The sequence below is a fragment of the Grammomys surdaster genome, unplaced genomic scaffold (assembly GCF_004785775.1).
Source record: "Grammomys surdaster isolate TR1022 unplaced genomic scaffold, NIH_TR_1.0 322, whole genome shotgun sequence".
Lineage (NCBI taxonomy): Eukaryota > Metazoa > Chordata > Mammalia > Rodentia > Muridae > Grammomys > Grammomys surdaster.
In genome coordinates this window covers 870,838-890,404 of record NW_021604741.1, presented here as the reverse complement: position 1 = coordinate 890,404, position 19,567 = coordinate 870,838, and the positions used below count along the sequence as shown (strand labels likewise).

Below are 19,567 nucleotides of genomic sequence, written 5' to 3'. Positions count from 1 at the left end.
TTGTGCACAGGAAGCAGAGTGATGAGCACTTGTGCACAGGAAGCAGAAAAATGAGTGTTTGTGCTCTAGAAGAAGAGAGAGAGTGGTGAGTGATTATTTGTGCCCAGTACCTTCTCCTTTCTGTTCAAAACATAATCCTAGTCCCATGAATGGTGCCACCCACAGTCGAAGTGGCTTTCCCCTCCTCAATCAACCTAAACTAGATAATCTCACAGTCAAGTCCTTAGATTGTCTCCATGGTGATTCTCAGCCCATCGAGTTGGCAATCATTTTTATCCATGGGTAGCTTATTCTGCCCTTGAGGCCCTTGAGTCGACATTTGTAGCAAACATTACAAGTGACTCTGATGTGGATGCTTTCTGGACCACACTTTGGAAATTACTTCTACAAAGAACATACAAAGCTGCCTAGTGTTTATAAGTGTGTGTATTCTATTATCTAAGCCCATTCTGGAAAGGCAACCCTAAACCAGGTTCTGTACCTGCCTGCTCACTGAGACTATGGTTCTCCCAGCCTCTCCAGTCCTGTTCAGTATCATGTTCTCCTCACCTGTGAAATGAAGTGTTGAGCTGTGTACTCTCAACTCTTGATAGCTCCAAAGCCCTGAGAATCTGATTTCACCCCCTCTACAGATGCACTTGCCAGAAAGGCTATGTGGGCGACGGCCTGAACTGCTATGGAAACATCATGCAGAGACTCAGAGAATTAAATACTGAACCCAGAGGAGTGTGGCAAGGACAGCTGACCTCTTTCATCTCGATACTCGGTATGCAGATGTTGCCCTCGAGGGCAGCACTCTTTCAGCCCAGGGCATCTGCTAGAGACAAGTAGACAGAAAGGGACAGACAAGGTGGGTGCATTAGGACTAGTCCTAGTGGGGCCACGCCATGTGGATGTGACGGGAAGGAGCAGACAGATGCTTCCAAGGAGACAGCCATTTGCCAGGCAGACTTAGAAATGGAGGACAGGGTCATAACATCACCATAGAGTAACAGACTAGCAGTAAGAGAGACAGCCACAGATATAAAGACTTATGTCCTAGACATCCTGTGGTTTTCAAGGATGAATAAATGTTAGCTGAGAATGGAAAAATCACTGAAGAACAACTAAGAAAGGAGAATCACAATGGTATCCATGTGCAGCAGGGAAGGTGTCATCTGAATTCTGGACCAATCTTGCTTTGTGTACCCTCAGTTGGAAGCTGCTAATTAACCAATAGTGACACATCCTCTCTGAGCCCTAACCAGTGTGTAACACAACATGCTCACTCATTTACAAATGCCTCCCTCAAACAATTACCCCACACCCCCCAGAGGGCAAAATATTATAGTTGATCCGAGCACTCAAACCAAACATGAATTTGTACAATCAACAAAAATATAAAACACAGACCTGACCAGACAGAAACCTTAAAATATCAGCATTTATGTCAGAATTGGCCAAGTAAGCTAAAAACCATTTCCCAGAAGGACCACAGTGAAGAAGTCTGTACTTGCAAGAAAATGCTGTGTTCTCTGGATAATGTTTTACTATGCCTTCTGTGTGATAGTCCACAGGCCTATACAAGGCCTCCTAGGGAAACAAAGCACTGGAGATGTGGCTTGGGCTTGAAGACAATCTTGCAGCAACTCTACCGTCAGATAAGAACTCTCCTGACATTCAGTGAGACCGGAAGGAGTTGCCTTGTCCTTTGAAGAACAGACTACACATACAAACATTTTTCTAGACATAGTCCTACTTACCTCGAACCTTCCCCGTGCATCTTGCTCCTGTGTGAGAACACAGAGCCTGTTCTTATGTCCCAGAATCCCCTGGGTGATGGAGACTGGCCAGCTAGAAGACTTGACTTGCAAGGCTCGGGGTAGAATGCAAATGTGAGGTCTTTTGTTCAAATAGTCTGCTTTTCAAGAGGGCACAAATGGAACAGTAGGTCTATTGTGGACTCCTCTGAGCCGCCCTTGGAGGTGCTATGCATCCCCACACATGGAGAGGAGACAGTTCAGCAAGCCGGGCACATGATCAGGGATGGTGGGACTGCCAAAAGACATCATCACACCCTGCCATTTCGTGGTAGAGCACCTAGAAAGCCACAGCTATGCCTCCTGGGAAACTCCTAGAGCATTCTGGGAGTATGTGAGGCCAGCACATCACTACCGTATGCTCTTGGAACATCAGCTTACCAAGGACACACAGAGCAATGAGAAGAGCAGGCATTAAGGGACTCGGCCTAACATAAGACACAGTCTCACTTCCCATGACACACCCACGTGACGTTTTCTTTCTCTGTGTGTTTGGACTCTTAAGACAGAACTTATGCCTGGCCACTGAGCAGCCTGGGACCCTTCACTGTGCTGCTGCCCTCAGACAAAGGACTAAAAGAGCTTGATGTGAGTATCTAAGATAACCCCATCTGAGGGGCCAAGATGAATGTCCTAGTAGGCAGTATCTTATTTAAAGTGAGAAACCAATATTACACTCAAGATAAGGATGATGAGTGTCTTAGTTACTGTTCTATTGCTGTGAAGAGACACCATAACGAAGAAAGCTTATAGTGACCATCGTGGCAGGGAGCATGGTGACAGGCAGGCATGGTGATGGAACAGTAGCTAAGAGTTTACATCCTGACCCACAGGCAGCAGTCTGAGAGAGGGGAGAGAGGAAGAGAGAGAGAGAGAGAGAGAGAGAGAGAGAGAGAGAGAACGCCTGGGTCTGGCATAGGCTTTTGAAGCCTCACCCCAATGATACACTTCCTCCAACAAACCCACACCTCCTAATCCTTCCTAATCAGTTCTACCAACTGAGAACCAAACATTCAGACATATCAGCCAATGGGGGTGCTTCTTATTCAAACCACCACATTCCACCTCTGGCCCCTATAGGTTCACAGCCCTATCATGATGTGAAACACGTTCAGTCCAACTTCAGAAGTCCCCATAATCTTCACAGTCTCAACAGTTTAAAAGTCCAAAGTCTCTTCTGAGACTCAAGGAAACTTCTTAACTGCAAACCTCTGTAGGTTCAAAAAGCAGGTTACATACACTTCCAACACAGAGAGGGAGGAAAGGGACAGAGGAAAAGCCAGACTGGAACACTGCACAGCAAACACCAAATCCTGACTTAGATGACTCTTCCAGTCTCCCACTCCTTCCATCCTTGTTGACTGCCACACGAAAACATCCAATAAAAAAAAAAGGTGAAAAAAATTTAAAAAAAAAAAAAGAAAGAAATGAAAGCTCTCACTACACTTGCTGCTGCTTGATCTGCCACAGGGCACGCAGCAAGGACACCATTTGCAAACTGGATTCCAATCTGTCAGCTCCCAGGTCTTTGCTCTTTAGAACTTGAAATTTCACGACATCAAGAATTTATTAGCCACAAGGAAAACAATGACCCTACTGAGATTTCCCAGTTCTGGGGGGTGAAAAGTCTAAAGACTTGTGCTCACAGACACCTGTCTAGTTTCCAGTCTGCCCCTAAGACAGTACCTGGGATACTGCATCCTCAGGTGCACAAGGTGCAGCGTCCTCATGTGACAAAAGGTGAAGAGATAAATGTGAACCTGTCAGGCCTGTGGTGCTTTGAATGTGCTTGGTCCAGGGAGTGGCACTGTTAAAAGGTGTGGCCTTGAAGGAAGTGTCACTGTGGGGGTGGGCTTTGAGACCTTCCTCAACTGCTTGAGGAATCAGTCTTCTCTTTGCCTTTGGAACAAGATGTAGAACTCTCAGCTCCTCCTGCACCATGCCTGCCTGTTCGCTGCCATGTTCCCACCTTGATGATAATGGACCGAACCTCTGAACCTGTAAGCCAGCCCCAATTAAATGCTGTTCTTATAAGAAAAAAAAAAGCTGGTTCCATGCTGGGGCTACAGTGCTCCTTGACAGGTATCCCAGGGCTCTGCATCTACAACACTTTGGGGTCTCCAATGCAATCCAGACTTTACATTTACAGATGCCCATAATGGCCTCTCTGTGATTCCATTTAAGAACTCTCCCGCCACATGCCGGCAGATTTCCTTAACCATGGTGGAAGAGTCCGAAGCTCCTTCACACCTGTATCTTGCTTGATGAAGCCAGAAGCAGCGCTGCCCAGTTCTTCTGCTTGCTTGGGATGGAACTGTTGCCCTGCTTTTCCCTTGCTCCCCTTGCTTCCCTTGCTCCTTACCATCATAGAGCTGCGTCTGAATGACCACCAATAGCTATATGATCCAGTCAATACTACTAGACTGTCTTGAAATCTTGAAATCTCCTCTGCTAACACCATTAGTCCAAACTCTTTAACTTAACCTCCAGCACAATGTTTGGACAAGGACAAAATGCAGTCATATTCTTTATCAAAATATCATAAGAACGGTCTCTAGGCTACTTATCGAACCCTCTTAAGCTTGGGTCCACAGTCCACATTGCCCTCAGCTCTATTGCCTTCCATGCTCCTGCTAGGGTGACCCACTAAGCCCTGATTAAAGTGTTCAACTGCTTTTCTAATTCAGTCTTCCATATTTCTACAGTAAGCAGCATGGTCAGGCCTATTACAGGAATACCCCAGGACCTGATACCAACTTCTTACTTACTGTTCTATTGCTGTGAAGAGACACCATGACCAAAGCAGCTTATAGAAAAAGATTTAATTGAGGATTTGCTTACATTTTCAGAGGGTGTGTCCATGACCATCATGGTGGGGGGCATGGTGGCAGGCAGGCATAAAGCTGGAGCTAAGAGCTTACATCTGGATTCACAGGCAGCAGGCAGAAAAAGAATAAGTTTGTGTCTAACATGGGCTTTTTAAACCTGTGAGCAGGAACTGGTGAGATGGCTTAGTGGTTAGGAGCAGTGGCTGTTCTTCCAGAGGTCCTGAGTTCAATTCCCAGCAACCAAATGGTGGCTCATGACCATCTACAAAAGGATCTGATGCCCTCTTTTGGTGTGCATGTATATATGCAGACAGAACACTTATACATTGTTTTTGAAAAATACATAAATAAATAAATAAATTTTAAAAACAAAGCCTGAGAGCTTACCCCCAGTAACATACCTCTTCCTGCAAGGCCATATTCCTAATCCTTCCCAAACAGCCTACCAACTGGGAATCAAACATTCAAGTATATGAATCTATGGAGGCCATTCTCATTCAAACCACGCAGTGGGTTTTTAAGTAAACATATGTTTTATTTTAAATTAACACATAATCATTGTGAAATATATTCTGGTGTATATAAATAATGTGTAATTGTCAAATTGGAATAATTGCTATTTCCATCCCCTTTAACATTTATCTTTCTTTGTGCTGCTAGGCACTCTCAGTACTTCCTGGAATACGTTATGTTTCCCTACATTATAGACCCCATCACATACTATGTAATACCAGAGTTTACTCCTCTTGTCTGAATTACGGTTCCTGTTGTTTCATTGCTCTCTGACTCTCCTCTCCTTTCTTGCTTTCTTGCCTGGAGTGACTACCATTAGCACTATTTCCTTCTAAGAAATCAACTCTTCTCTCATCTGGACGTGAATGAGAAAATACACTATTAAATGTGCCTCTCTACACAAACAATAAATGCACACCTCAATTTAGTTTCTCCCAATGAAAGGATTTGTGTATCTAGCAAGACCATTACCAGCACTCTACAATGCCCTCTCCAGACATCTATCTTCCAAGAGTACCTTCAAAGCTTCTTAGCATGCAGTCATGTGACGGATACAATTTGTATAATGCAAAACTGCTCATTCCCCACAGAAGACTTAAACTAGTACATTAGCTAAGTACTCATTTACATCATCAACAATGACAACAGTGACGGGAACAGGAAGAGGTTTTCACTCTTCCATGTGCACAGTTGTTGTCTGAGATGATGTCATGGAGAGGGGATGAGAGCTATATCTGGTAGAGGTATCCCGTGGTGATGACATGTTTGGTCTAACATAACTAGTGCTTACAAATTTGTACAAAAGTAGATTCTCCTTCATCCAAGATGTTTTCCGAAAAATTTTGCTGCCTTCAATCAAAGTCCAGCATGTGGAAGGCTCGATTAAATGCATACAGCATCAGCATTCATCCACTGCAATGAGTCTGTCTACTGGTGACTTCCAGAGATGCCCTGTGTCTCTTCTGCTATGGAAAAAGGACAATGTCACTAGCCTATATCCTATGAACTATTTGGGAGTAGAGTCCTCCCCTTTAATATATAAAGTCTAGGGGAATTCATTACAACTGTATCTGTTGATTGTTGATTATGGAGTAATAAAGGCACAAGTTTGGTCCCATAAATGTGCTATTCAAAAGTATCATCATTCCACTCTACCTGTTCTTAATTTTTGACTGTTTACTCTTTAATTGTGTTAGGTAGGTACACCTTCTAAAAACTTGGGGTGGTACACACATGTAATTCCAGCACTTGGGGCTACCTTCTCTTTTCATTTAAAACAAAAATAAAAACAAAACAAATACAAAAGGAACCTTGAGAAACTTTCATTCTGGTGCTCTTTCCTAGACTCCTCTATGCCTGGTACTCTCTGTCTCCCCTGCAGCCATTGTTCTGCTCTCTGTACCACATCAGTTCTGGGGTGTGGCAACCCCATGTCTGGCAGTGCACTTGGCATCAGCTCAGACTCTCCAGATTTCCACTCTAAGACTTGTGCTCACCTGAAACATCACCAATGTTTCATAGAGCTCTGTAGCACACTCCAGCTTGGGTGTCTTTGATGACGGGTGAGGCATGAAATGTATTATAATGTTCATTATCTTCAGACATCATCCTAGCTTGCTCTCTTTTCTTAGGTAAAGGAGCTCTTGATGGACAAAGAGGCTGCTCGGTACTTTGTGAAGCTCCACATCGTGGCTGGGCAAATGAGCACGGAGCAGATGTATAACTCAGACATCTTCTACACCTTGACGGGAAAGTCGGGGGAATTCAACAACGATAAGGTCAGAATTTCTCTGAATTTCACTACACCAGGGCAACACCTAGATTAGAGGTGTTTGGGTGAATTGTCACGGAAGAGGACTGTAATGTTTGATTTGGGACTAGCCTGAATTAGATTTCAAGGCAACCATCACTCAGCTGCCACTGTTAATACCACAGATGCAAGCAGAAAGAACACTGACCCAAATTATCATAGCCAAATTAATTAAAGCAAGCAATTAGTTAAAGCAAGCTTTACACGGTCTGTCTCTCTCTCTAAAGGCAGGGTTCAAGGGATAAGCATTGGACATGAGTGTGATAAGAGTTTTTACAGCTCAGGAGGAGTAGGTGGGTTTCAAATGGAGGATTTGGCAGGCAAGTAGGCGGGGTTACAAAAGAGGACCATAAGCATAACAAGTTGATCATGACAACCTCCTGAAACAAAGACATGGTTGCAAGATGGTCACAACAAGGTAGTCATAACAACAGATGGTTTCAAACAGGGTGGTCACAACAAGGTGACCATAACAACAGGTGGCCACAATGAGGTTGTCATAACAACAGGTGGTCATATAACCTTTTAAAACAAAGACATGGTTGTTGTTTCCTAGAACAGGTGGTACAGAAGCATCTGTAGTTAAGGTTACAAGTAGGTCATAGCCCAGTCCTTGAGAAACATAGGTTTAATCATAAACAAGAATGAACCTAACTTGTCTTTACTATAAGATGGCTTTTAAGCCTAAGATAGAGGCAGGCTGGTTTGTCACCACCATGAAGAGAAAGTGCTGTGAGCCTGCTTCCCAGAAGCCCTAGTCCCAAACCCCGAGCATTTCTCTTGCAAAAGGAAATGAATGGTGTGTGTTTGGTTTGGGTTGCTGGCACTGACCCATCTTCTCCCTTCATTCAGACAGCTTTTGTTTTTTAAGTCAGACTACCTTACTTCCCTTTACAAGCTCTTTTTGTGTTTCTATTAAGCTGGGGGCATGTGATTAAGAGGTGTGCGTGTATGAGTTGTGTCCTAAGCTGTCTGTTGCATTTTGCTTAGTATCAATAGCTGGCAGTCTCCTGGGTGTTCTTTCCATGCTAAGCACAGGTGTTGATTTGTGTTATGTACCACTCAGGAAGGAGGTCTTGACAGAATCCTTGTTTTCCCTATGGGACAGTGGAAAGGTCACATAGAAAATATCTGAGCCAGGGATCAGGTATGGGTCTGACTGGTACCAACCTGCTATGCTGTGTATGTAAGAATGGATGATAGATTCAGCAGAGCAGTGTAGATATGACATAGCCATGTGTATCTGTATATACTCATGTATTCATTAGTATTTGTTGTCTGTGATGCTTAAGAGTTGCATGAGAGAAAGAAATGCAGTTACGCCCAGTTAAGCATTCAACAATTGCATGTATTGTGCACCATCTTTGTGCAATACATTAAGCCAGTAGTTCTCAACCCTCCTACAGCTTCGACCTTTTAACATATGTTGTGGTGACCATAAAATTATTTTGTTGCTACTTCTTAACTGTAGTTTTCCTACTGTTATTAAAATATCTTCTATGGGATTGTGGGTCTGTGCTTCACCTTACCGCTGCTCCAGGGAGACACAGGCTGGGGCCAAGGCTGTGGTTCCCTAACTCCTGGGCACCCAGACACCATGAGGGAACCATGAGGAGCTGAAAAGGGAATGGGAAAAAATGAGGGAGACTACAGCCCAGTAATGAGCCATGGAGCTGTGGGGAATCCAGCTTAGCTCAGGGTGAGCATCAGGAACTCGGAGGTGCCTTCTGCCATAGACTTAGGTGGCCCAGCTGGGTAGCAAAGGTTTTCCCCCATGATGGTTCTTGAGAAAGGAGATAGTCCTTGCTTGTCCAAACTGTTTATTCACGGTGAAGAAGGTGCACACAACTTCCTCAGGGTGGACCAGCATAGATTAAATACTTTTTGTAGGAAGGAATGTCCAGGAAGGAAAGCTTATTGGCTAAACTCTCCAGGCCAGCCCATCTAGATACCTCATTAGCATGGAGAGTTGTTATGGTTCTCTTAGTGGGATGTCATGGTCACGTGCTCCAGGACAGGAATCTGGTCAGGAGCAGATTCAACGCCTACTCTTCTCAATTATGAGAATTTCTGGGTTCCTTAATCTGCTCAACTTTACCAGTTTTTCTGCCTGGTGACTCCATTCTACTTGCCCCACACAGGATAGCTGATATGTGACCCCCATGAAAGGATCATTCAACCCCCAAAGGTGTCGTGACCCACAGATTGAAAACCACTGTATTAGAGTGAGAGATGTATTTATAATCAATTGAATTGTTATACCCTAGTGGAGCTTGCAGCTTATTGGAGGAGAGCCTACACTGACTTGCTCAAATTTTGCATGAGATACTCATTAGTGACCATGTGATATTCATCAGTGACCATGTGATACTCATCAGTGGTCATGTGATGGTCATCCATGATCATGTGATACTCATCAGTGCTCATGTGATAGCCATCAGTGGTCATGTGATGGTCATCAGATCATGTGGTACTCATCAGTGATGTCATATACTATCTCATTTGAACTTAGTGGAAATGATGCAAGATGGGCCAAGCCAACACCTTCATCCTCATGTAAGATCATCTGATTTATCCAAAGTCACACAGCCACGGGACTTCTTACTTCTATCCCGGACTTGTTCTTTCTAGGACACCTTGTTAATTTTATTTATTTACTTTTCTTTCTTTGGTATTTTAGGACAATCAATTACAGCTCAAACTTTATGGAAGCAAAACAGTGAAAATTATCCAGGGGAACATAGTTGCCTCAAATGGGCTTGTGCACATCCTCGACAGAGCCATGGACAAGATAGAGCCCACATTTAAGAGCAACCCCCAGGTGAGACAAGTCAAGAACAAGTGAGGTCAACCCATGTCCACCCTCTTTGCTGCCTGGAGAGTCACATCTAGTAAAAAAGTGTTTGCCAGAATTTAGCCTTCGTTTTCCAAGGAGGGTCTCAAACTAAGAGAAGGCAGGATGATTTGACAATTTTCAGTAGACTTCTGGGTAATTCTGCAGTGAGAAAGGAAGATGTGCTGGGGTGGGAGAAATTGTTACGGATTTTTTTTATATAAACCATATCAGACAATCCTGGCCATATGGATTGACTGGCCATATCAGACAATCCTGCCTGATGCCATGTTGTCATGGCAATTCATTCCTTGTGCTTTGTGGAAGACAGTCATAGTTGTAATGGATTTCTTCCTTCTGATCTGCCCGATACGGTCAGAGGCTACTGTAAACTGCACAGGTTTGGATGACTGGTCAAATGAAAACAGTTGCACACTGCCTAGCAGTCGGCTAGATCCATCATACAGGCCACACTTTCATCTTAACTCGGCCGTGTCTCTTAACATTAGGGTTCATATTTCCTAAACTATTTTTTTTTACTGACTTTTGAGCAAAATCTGTCTTTTCAGCAAACCATTATGACGATGCTACAACCAAGATATGGCAAGTTCAGATCTTTGCTGGAGGTATGCACTTTCAAACATTTCAGAAGAATCTGGTTAAGGAAGGCCTTTGTAAAATCAGCAGAGAGGCTAACTTTAAATATTTTTTGACAAACTACTTCAAATATTACTTTCAATGAAGAAGAATATAACATTTGTTTTCTCAAATGCAGAAAACCGATGTTGGACAAGCCCTAGAGGAAGGTGGTACTGGAGGACCATACACCATTTTTGTTCCAAGTAATGAAGCATTGAGTAACATGAAGGCTGGCATCCTCGACTACCTTCTTTCTCCAGAGGTAGAGTACCCCACTTACCAATGGACTGCATCAGCATCACTGTCTCAGCCTTTGTCCATTCTGATATTTCTCTGTACTAAAAATAAAAAGATAGACAGACAGACGATAAATGGATGGATAGATACAGACAGATGATTGGTTGATTGATTGATTGATTGATTGATCAATCGATCGATTGATTGATACATAAATCAGGCAGACAGATGACAGATGATAGATAGATACACAGATAGATACATAGATAGATACATAGATGGACATAAACAGACAGACAGACAGACAGACAGACAGGCAGGCAGGCAGGCAGGCAGGCAGGCAGACGGATATTTTAAGTTCCTTACAACTGTAAAGTCACCCAGAGAATTATACCTTCAACAGACCACTTAGGGCCAGGCCTAGACTAAGTTTTCAAAGAACCAAGTGTCGTTGTGAGATGCTCCAACCTCTCTTTTCTTTTGATTTTTCTTCTCTCTTCAATGACCCTTTTCTTCTCTACATTAGTTCTTCAGTGCTGTCATAGCTCCTCCTGGAGAATAGATCATGGACTCCTTTATAGCAAGATCAAGGTTAAAATGACTGAAATCATCTTAGGTATTTCTTCTAAAAGTCCAAATATGAAGAGATAACTAGCTAGCTCTTGAAAATCTTTTTCTCTAAGATAACAAACAGTGGGACGATCTGATGGTTACAGACTTGTTATATGACTTTCCAGAAGCTCTGCTGCCTTCTCAGCAGGGGGCGAGGCTACTGACAACACAGAATGTGGGAGGTGAGGACTGTCCAGTTCTTTAAAAGCAGCGATTCCAAGGCTCCAGTGTGGTCAGGAATCACTCTGGAGCTTGTCAAGCTCTGGAGCCTGACCCCAAGCGCCGTGACCAGTGGCACTAAAGTGAGATTAATCAGCAGACCTGAAGACACAGGCCCACTATAACAGGTGGTCTCAGCCACGCTGCTGTGGTGGCCCTGAAACATGTTGTCTTTGTGACTTGGAGATTCATGGATATAGTCCTTGCTAGAACACCTTCGGATACCAACAAGGACATCTTGCATTCTAAAAATGCTAGAGGGAGTAACACACAGACAGACAGACAGACAGACAGACACACACACACACACACACACACACACACACATACACACACACATTGTTCTTGCAGAGAACCCAAGTTCACTTCCCAGTACCCACATAGAGACTAACAGTAACTCCAGGTCCAGGGAATCTGATGCCCTCTTCTGGTCTCTGAGAGTACTGCACACATGCAGGCAAAAAAAACCTTATACACAGAGAATATAAATAATACAATACAAAGAAATCTTTTCTAAAAATATTAGATGGTTGGTATGTTTCATGTTGCCAACAAATTTTCAGTATATAAGATTTTCGAAGGACTTCCAGTGAATAAACCGGATCTCCTGGGATCTTAAGGAGAATGTTTCTTAAAACTACAGTTTACCCTTGAATTTCCTGAAAACTTGCTGTTGTTGAAAAGCAGTTTTATTTCTCTTTAGAACCCTTACTCAGTTTAAGGTGATCTCCTGGGAAATTACTAAACTCCTAAGATTATATGACCCCCCCAATAGTGTTACCTTTTATGGTAATAAAGGAGTTTTCAGCTACTTAATGGGTTGCACTAGAGAAAAATTAAGCTCTCTACTCTCTGCCTTTGTTCAGAAAGCTTTCTCCCTTGGAGATGGGCTCCTTCCAGCTCTTCTGTGCATGGAATATTTCTTATCTTCAATTTCTCTATAGAGAGGTTGGGTCACTGTCATTTAGAATTAATATCCAAAATCATTCATGTGAAAGGTTCTCAAAAAAAAGAGGAGGGTCGCAGAGTTTTCTTCCTTGATTGACATAGTGTGCTGGTTCCTTTGCAGGGCTCTCGGAAGCTTCTGGAACTTGTCAGATACCACATTGTTGCATTTACACAGGTTGGCCCTATTCTTCCTCATACTACTTTATCCTGGCTTTTAAAATTCCATGTCCTAGTCTTGAATTCCAATATATCGTGGCTAGAGAGTTATTTGTAGCACTTAATTAACTCTGAGTAGACCTTCAGTCTGTAACTGTTATCTTCGATATTGTTATCAAAGAACCCCTTAAAGCCACAAATACTCATGTCGTCAAAGCTCCTGTTATTTTAGGACTTTTCTTGTCGCGCAGACTGTGAGAGATGGGACTCTGTGGGTTGCTGCTGATGACTCCTTGATCTCTTCCTGTTGCAGCTGGAAGTGACCACTCTGGTTTCAACACCTCACATCAGGAGCATGGCCAACCAGATCATCAAGTTTAACGTAACCAGCAAAGTAAGTGAGAAGCCCACGGCTGGTGCTGACTCCTGCGTGTTCACTCTGATAATGCATCTACACCAACTCACAGATCTGAAACCTTTTCTTGTTAGGTAACATCTGTGGGGATGCTCCTGTGTGTGCAGGTACATGTGTGTACACGTGGAGGCCAGAGGACCACCTCAGGCATCATCCCATAGGCCTTCTCCCTTTTGAGACAAGCTTTCTCATTGGCCTGGAGTTTGCTAAATAAGCTAGGCTGACGGGCCAGTGAGCCCCAGAAACCCACAGAGTTCACCTCCCCAGTATTAGAAATGCATGCTACTATGCCTGGCTTTTTATAGACAGATACTAGGGATCTTGTACTACTTGAAATCCAAGTACTTTACCGACTGAGCCATCTCCCCTAGTCCACAGTGTTGTGTTGAAGGGCATCTCATGTCCCAGTAGACCACACCAGGCCAAAGCAGTTCCACATGGCAGAGGTTTTACTAGGAAAGAATGGGGACAAAGAGGAGAGAGAAAAAGACAAGGGAAAAGGGGTTGAAGGTGGGGAAAGGTTCTCCTTTTATCTCGACTGTGACGTAGGCAAGTGAGTGTGAGAAGTGAGCACCTGTGTGTGACATTCCTGAGTTTGGAGCTGGTTTGCCGAGCTGGCCCTGGATACCAACCCATGGTCCTCACATCTTCACAACTGTTCCACTCTTCACTCAGTTCTTTCAGTAAATACCACCGACATGAGCAACAGTCCGGATTAAAACAAGAAGGGGGAAAAAAGAAGGACTTACATCCTAGCAGAGAAAATCGAAAGTAACAATCCATTAAATGATCAGTGAATGGCTGTTGTGAAGGGTGTTGGTCAGAGAGGTTGTGAAGGCAAGAAGAAGAGAAGCCTGGGAAAGGCAGGAGGTTGAGGCTTGAGGGGTGAGTAGAATGAGTTTGTCCCGTTGATAAAAGAGAGTGAAAGGAGAGTACGTGAGAAGCCCTGAGGGTGCATGGTTTACTTAAGAAACTCAGAGACGCTCATTGTCTGGGGTGGATAAGTCTAGGAGCACAGAGAGAATGGTCTCCTGTTGGTTCATCTGCCCACTATTGATGACGATGACGATGATGACGATGACAATGACAATGACCTCATCCACTCAGCAGACATCTGCTGAATACCAATATGTACCAGGCACTGTCCTATGTCTGGAAGGACACGAGAGCAAACAGACAAAAATCTCTGGTTGCATGGAACTTTCATTCTAATAAGTAGAAAGTAGTCAATAAAGATGCTAAGGGAAAAAGAGTGTCCTAGTAAGCAATGAGGGGGAAAGGCCAAGCAGGAAGTGAGAACAGGAAGTGAGAGTGGCACGTCCCATCCATTTATTATTGTTTTAGTTAGCACTGAAAATGAGGGATTATTATAACGTTTTCACATCTATACGTGTCTTCTTGCATACATCACTGTACCTTGTGCATATCTCCCCTGCTTCCCTCTATAATGCCCCCATAGTCCCTTCCTCCCTCTCTGTCTTCATGCTATATATGCACATATATGTATGCATATATTCAACCTAGATTCTGTATATGAAAGAAAACCATCCATGGTTTGTCCTGCTCTGTGTCCCCCATGACCCCTCTCAGTCCCCGTTCCATGATCTTTGGAATTCTTCCTCCAATTCTTAGCCAACCTTCTGCTTTCAGGGGACTAGCACTTTAGATAAAGTCCCACAAAGCTCTCATAAAGAAGAAAACATCTGAACAAAGACTTGAAGGAAGTAGAGGTCTCAGCAGTGTGACTCTCTGGGGACAGAAGTTTCTAGAGAAAGACACAGCCAAGAACAAATGCGCACAGTAAGGAATGTGCTGAGCTGTTTGAGGAACAAGAAGACAGTGAGGCTGGAACAGAGGCAGCAGCAGGAAGAGGGGGTAGGAAGCAGTCACACATCTAAGGGATGGAGAGGTAGGGGTGGGTCCCATCTGCACTACGACGCCAGGGTGAGGATGAGGCTCTTACTCCAACTGGAGGATGGTAGAAGAATGATCTGATAAGATACACCATTTGAGAGACAAGTTAAGAGACTTGACTACAATGAGCCAGTTAAAATGGTGGTAGGAGCTAGGAGATAGTTCAGTCAGTAAAGTGCTTGTCACTCAACCAAGAGGGCCTGAGTTCTAGCCCAGAACCTGCATCAAAAACCGTAAGTGTGGTGTTAACCCAGTTCTGGGGAGGCAGAGATAGATGGATCCCTGGGGTTCATTAGTCAATCTGTCTTTGCTACTCGATGAATGCCAGGCTAGTGGGAGACCGTATCTAAATAGATGGATGGATGGATGGATGGATGGATGGATGGATGGATGGATGGATGGATAGATGGATAGATAGATGGATAGATAGATAGATAGATAGATAGATAGATGGATGGATGGATGGATGGATGGATAGATAGATGGATAGATAGATGGATGGATAGATGGATAGATAGATGGATAGAGTACCAAAGTTGGCCTCTGGCCTCCATATGCCTATGTGCACACACAAAGAAAATAAATAATTATGGTGTCCTGCACAAGGATAGCCAGGGACATGGTAAGAAGTGATTGATTTATGAATACATTTTTGAGGATAAACCCAACAAAACATGCTGTCTGTCTCTATCTGTCTCTGTCTCTATCTGTCTCTCTGTCTCTCTCTCTCTCTCTCTGTCTCTCTGTCTCTCTCTCTGCCTCTCTCTCTGTCTCTCTCTCTCTCTCTCTCTGTGTGTGTGTGTGTGTGTGTGTGTGTGTGTGTGTGTGTGTGTGTTTTGAGACACAGTCTCACTCTGTAGCCCTGGCTGTCCTGGAACTCATTATGTAGACCAGGCTGGCCTTGAACTCACAAAGATCCGCCTGTCTCTGCCTCCTGCGTGCTGGATTAAATGCATGTACCACCATGGCCAGCCTTGCTAATATAGCTGACGGGTGACAAGGACTGGGAAAGCCAAGCTTGACTCAGGCTTTTGGTTTGAGCAACAAGGATGAGGTTGCCCTTGATCTGCAGGAGGAGCAGGTGTGGGGAAAGTAGAACTCACAAATCTTGGTGACTTCATTCGAATTTGTTCTCTTCGTTAGCTGCTCAGCGGCAGTCTGCCTGTCTGTTTACTGACGTGCCAACAGGGCCTAAAGCAGGGTTAATCTGAGGTCAGTAAATGTATCGATTAGATGGATCCTCCTTTGAGAACGAGGAGGTGAAATAAGCAAGTGCTGTATGAAGTGGAAGTGGACGGTCTCTGCGCCACCTCAGCATGTGCAGGGACACCCTTGCCCGATAAGGGATTCAGTTCACAGACACAATCATTTCCAGATAAAAGCTACCTAATAGCAACCGTCCCTCCAAGGAGAGATCCAGTTCTATCGAGCCGTTTGGAGATGCTGTAACCGCGCGCATCTGCCTGGGGATGGCTCTGGGCCCCGCCGTCAGAATATACGACGCCAATGCTTCTTTTTTCAGGGGCAGATTCTGGCAAACAACGTGGCTGTGGACGAAACCGAGGTCGCTGCCAAAAACGGCCGAATTTACACACTGAGCGGAGTTCTCATTCCTCCCTCCATCCTGCCGATCCTTCCCCACCGATGCAATGAAACAAAGAGGGAGTTGCAACTGGTAAAGGAGCTTAGAAAATTCGGGAAATGGGAGGGGGCGGTGGGGGCGTAGCCATGGGCAGCATCCTGTGCTCAGTTCTGAGACCACTAAAACCACCCCATGAGGGCGCATGTCCATGAAGAGGCATGTGGTCCTACAGCCGTGAACCAAGGTTCTGGTGGAGTTTCTACTGGAGATAGCCTACAGGTAAGCAGGGCTCTTGATATGGCCATAACAAATGACCATAGATGTCAGTCATTTATCCTGTCACATCAGAAATCTAAAATCAGAGTGTCAACAAAGCCACCCTGTCCTTGGAGGCCCTAAAATACCAGGGGTCCTCATTGTCATTATTATTATTATTATTATCATTATTATTATTATTATTGCTCTCCATGTGCTCCAAAATGGCTTCACATTTGTGTACTTCAGAGATCCTCCTGCCTCTGCCTCCTAAGTAGCTTGAGACATAAACACGTGCCACTTCACTAATTCCCAGTCATCCTACAGTTCCCTGAAGCCCTCCTCACGCCTCACCTCACAGTCGAATGCTCCCATTTCTGCTCTCCCCTCTATGTGCCCTGTGGGTCTTCTCCCGTGTTTGTAAGGACAACAGCCACTGGATGTGGGACGCCCAAGTACATCTATAGATTCTATTTCCAAACAAAGTCACATCCTAAGGTTTGGGGGGAACATGCAGTTGGGGAGAGTTGCCATTTATACTACTCAGTCACGGAGGCAGAACCTGAGCAGGGTTTCCTCTTGGGATTCAGGATCAGTCTCTTCCCTTTTTCTTCCACTGCTTGTCACCCAGAGACAGCTTTTCTTTCTGCAACAGAGACCAACTTCCTTTGCAGGTGGATGCTCTGGCCAGTGACTTGTCTTTCTTTGATTCTTTTCCAGTACCTGACCTCCCTCCCCTTCTGTGCTGGATGGTGACCTTATCTAACTCTGTACTGACTGGTCTGGCTCAGTCACTTTCAATCAAATCACCCTTAATTCCAACATTTCTCCGCATGCCATCTCTAACTTACTATGGGCCTATAAACCCCAAATCACAGCAATAAGGGGTCCTACTCCTTCTTTGCAAGATATTTCAATCATAATGATTGATCTCACGGTGTCTTTGAAACACAGGCACTGAACAAGGGAGACAAAAACCCACCTAATTTTACTTTTTAATCTTTCTCCACCTCTTCTCATTCTTCTTCCTTCTCCTCTTTTTGAAACAGGGTCTCAATACGTAGCCCAGTCTTGTCTTGAACTCACAACCTTCCTGGATCAGCTGCCAAGTTTGGTATTTCAGTTATGTGCTAGCACGCCACCTTCCTGTTCCTAGCTAAGCACCAGCTTAGAATGGTGACTGGCTTTCGGGTCCCAGGTCTCTTCACTGATACAATGACTGTTTGTTTTAAGCTTTAACTTCTGAAAGTCAGATGCCATCTGGAGAACTTACTAGCTCTCCGATCAGCCCTTCTTAAGAGAGGTTGAAACATTTACTCTCCTACCCAGCCCCTGGCAGCAACATGTTTGGTTCCTACTTTGGAAATAATCTCCATTGGTGGGCACATCTCCTGGCTTAAACCAGAGAGAGCGGTGCCCTCCTAAACCAGATGTGACCCTATTAGGAAAATCTGGCTCTGCAGAAATGAGAAGAGACTGGACTCAATCATTCAATGTGCTCTTCAGCACCTTCCCCTGCAGGCAGCTCTGCGGTTGTAGAGGGACGGGGCAATTCCCTGCTGGCCATGCTCTGCTGCTGGCCTTGTTCCAAAGCTCGTTCCTCATCTCTCAAGGGACAAACTCCCTCCTTCCCTCCCCCCACCTTCGTTTTGGATTTGGGTTTTTTTGGGGTTTTGTTGTTTTGTTTTTTCAAGACATGGTTTCTCCATATAGCCCTGGTTGTCCTAGAACTCCCAATGTAGACCAGTCTGGTCTCAAACTCACAGAGATCTGCCCACCTCTGCCTCCTGAGTTCTGGGATTAAATGCATGTGCCGCCACCACCTGGCTGATTGGATGTCTTAAAAGTCCAAATGAGTTCTCTGGGAAGTATGTATTTAGGTCTGGAAAGAGTATAAATAGTTGGAACTTCTTAAAATCTCCTTTTGGACAGGGGGATGGAAGGGGGGAAGAGGAGGTAGACAGGCAGAGGCAGACAGAGGCAGAGACAGAGGCAGAGATGCAGAGAGAGAGGCAGAGGTGGGAATGAGAGGGTCTATTGTTCAGATTTATTACTACTCAACTAGCAGGGACCGATCACCTTAGCCCTGTGCCAGTGCTGACCCTGTTTCCCTGGAGAGGAGTGACGGAAGGGTTCCCCAGGGGCAGGTGCTGCTCATGCAGAGAGACCAGCATGCTGCAGCCTGTTTGTGGGCTGTTCTGTCCAGAGAGAAGCAGGTGTTGTGGGTAGATTCAACTTTCCCAACACTCATCTGGCATTGGCTTCATTCCTGCATCCTGGGAAGAAGGAGGAGCTGCCTTCACCAAGAGGGACGCCTATGTCCCGAGGGCGTGTCCCTGAAGGCAGTCTCTGGGAAAGCATGAAAGCCTCTGTTGACTGCTGTCTTTCCTTCAGGGCACTTGCGTCAGCTGTTCCATGAAACATTGGAGCAAATGTCCTACTGACTCAGAGCCCACGGTGAGTGTGATAAGGCTGTTTTATGAGCACCTGAGCTAGCCCACTCTGTCCTCTCTCCTCTTTTCTGCGGCTTCCTTCTTTAAACCGGAGCTAATGTATAGCTCCTTGCCTACCCCTGAGCACAGCAGGGGTGGGAGGAGGAGACCCCACCAATCAGTGTTGGATCCCTAGCTGGCCTGGTTCAGTCTCCTAACCTCATTATCCTAATTTTCTTTCTCTGTGGGTAACAAAGGGGTTAGTGTAAATACAATTCATAGTAGCCAAGAGCAGACAGCCTCCAGGTGCTGTCTCTCTACTTCTCCCTCCCAAATAAAGCCCAGTGTTAGTATTTGCTCTTACCAAGCATTTTT

The 19,567-nt window shown here is 44.7% G+C and overlaps 1 protein-coding gene across 3 annotated transcripts in view; it reads left to right on the top strand.

The window, feature by feature from the left end:
• Stab2 (stabilin 2) overlaps positions 1 to 19,567 on the top strand; it is a 172,966-nt gene that overhangs the window by 46,280 nt on the left and 107,119 nt on the right. For all 3 annotated transcript variants that reach the window (XR_003712742.1, XR_003712743.1, XM_028778048.1), the window contains exons 10-19: positions 633 to 766; positions 2,305 to 2,387; positions 6,772 to 6,918; positions 9,631 to 9,771; positions 10,353 to 10,409; positions 10,559 to 10,684; positions 12,560 to 12,613; positions 12,908 to 12,988; positions 16,446 to 16,598; positions 19,155 to 19,217. Coding sequence is in view for 1 of the 3 variants with exons in the window: in XM_028778048.1 (XP_028633881.1) it covers positions 633 to 766; positions 2,305 to 2,387; positions 6,772 to 6,918; positions 9,631 to 9,771; positions 10,353 to 10,409; positions 10,559 to 10,684; positions 12,560 to 12,613; positions 12,908 to 12,988; positions 16,446 to 16,598; positions 19,155 to 19,217 (1,039 nt within the window). In the remaining 2 variants the exon portion in view is untranslated. The remainder of the gene's footprint in view (positions 1 to 632; positions 767 to 2,304; positions 2,388 to 6,771; positions 6,919 to 9,630; positions 9,772 to 10,352; positions 10,410 to 10,558; positions 10,685 to 12,559; positions 12,614 to 12,907; positions 12,989 to 16,445; positions 16,599 to 19,154; positions 19,218 to 19,567) is intronic.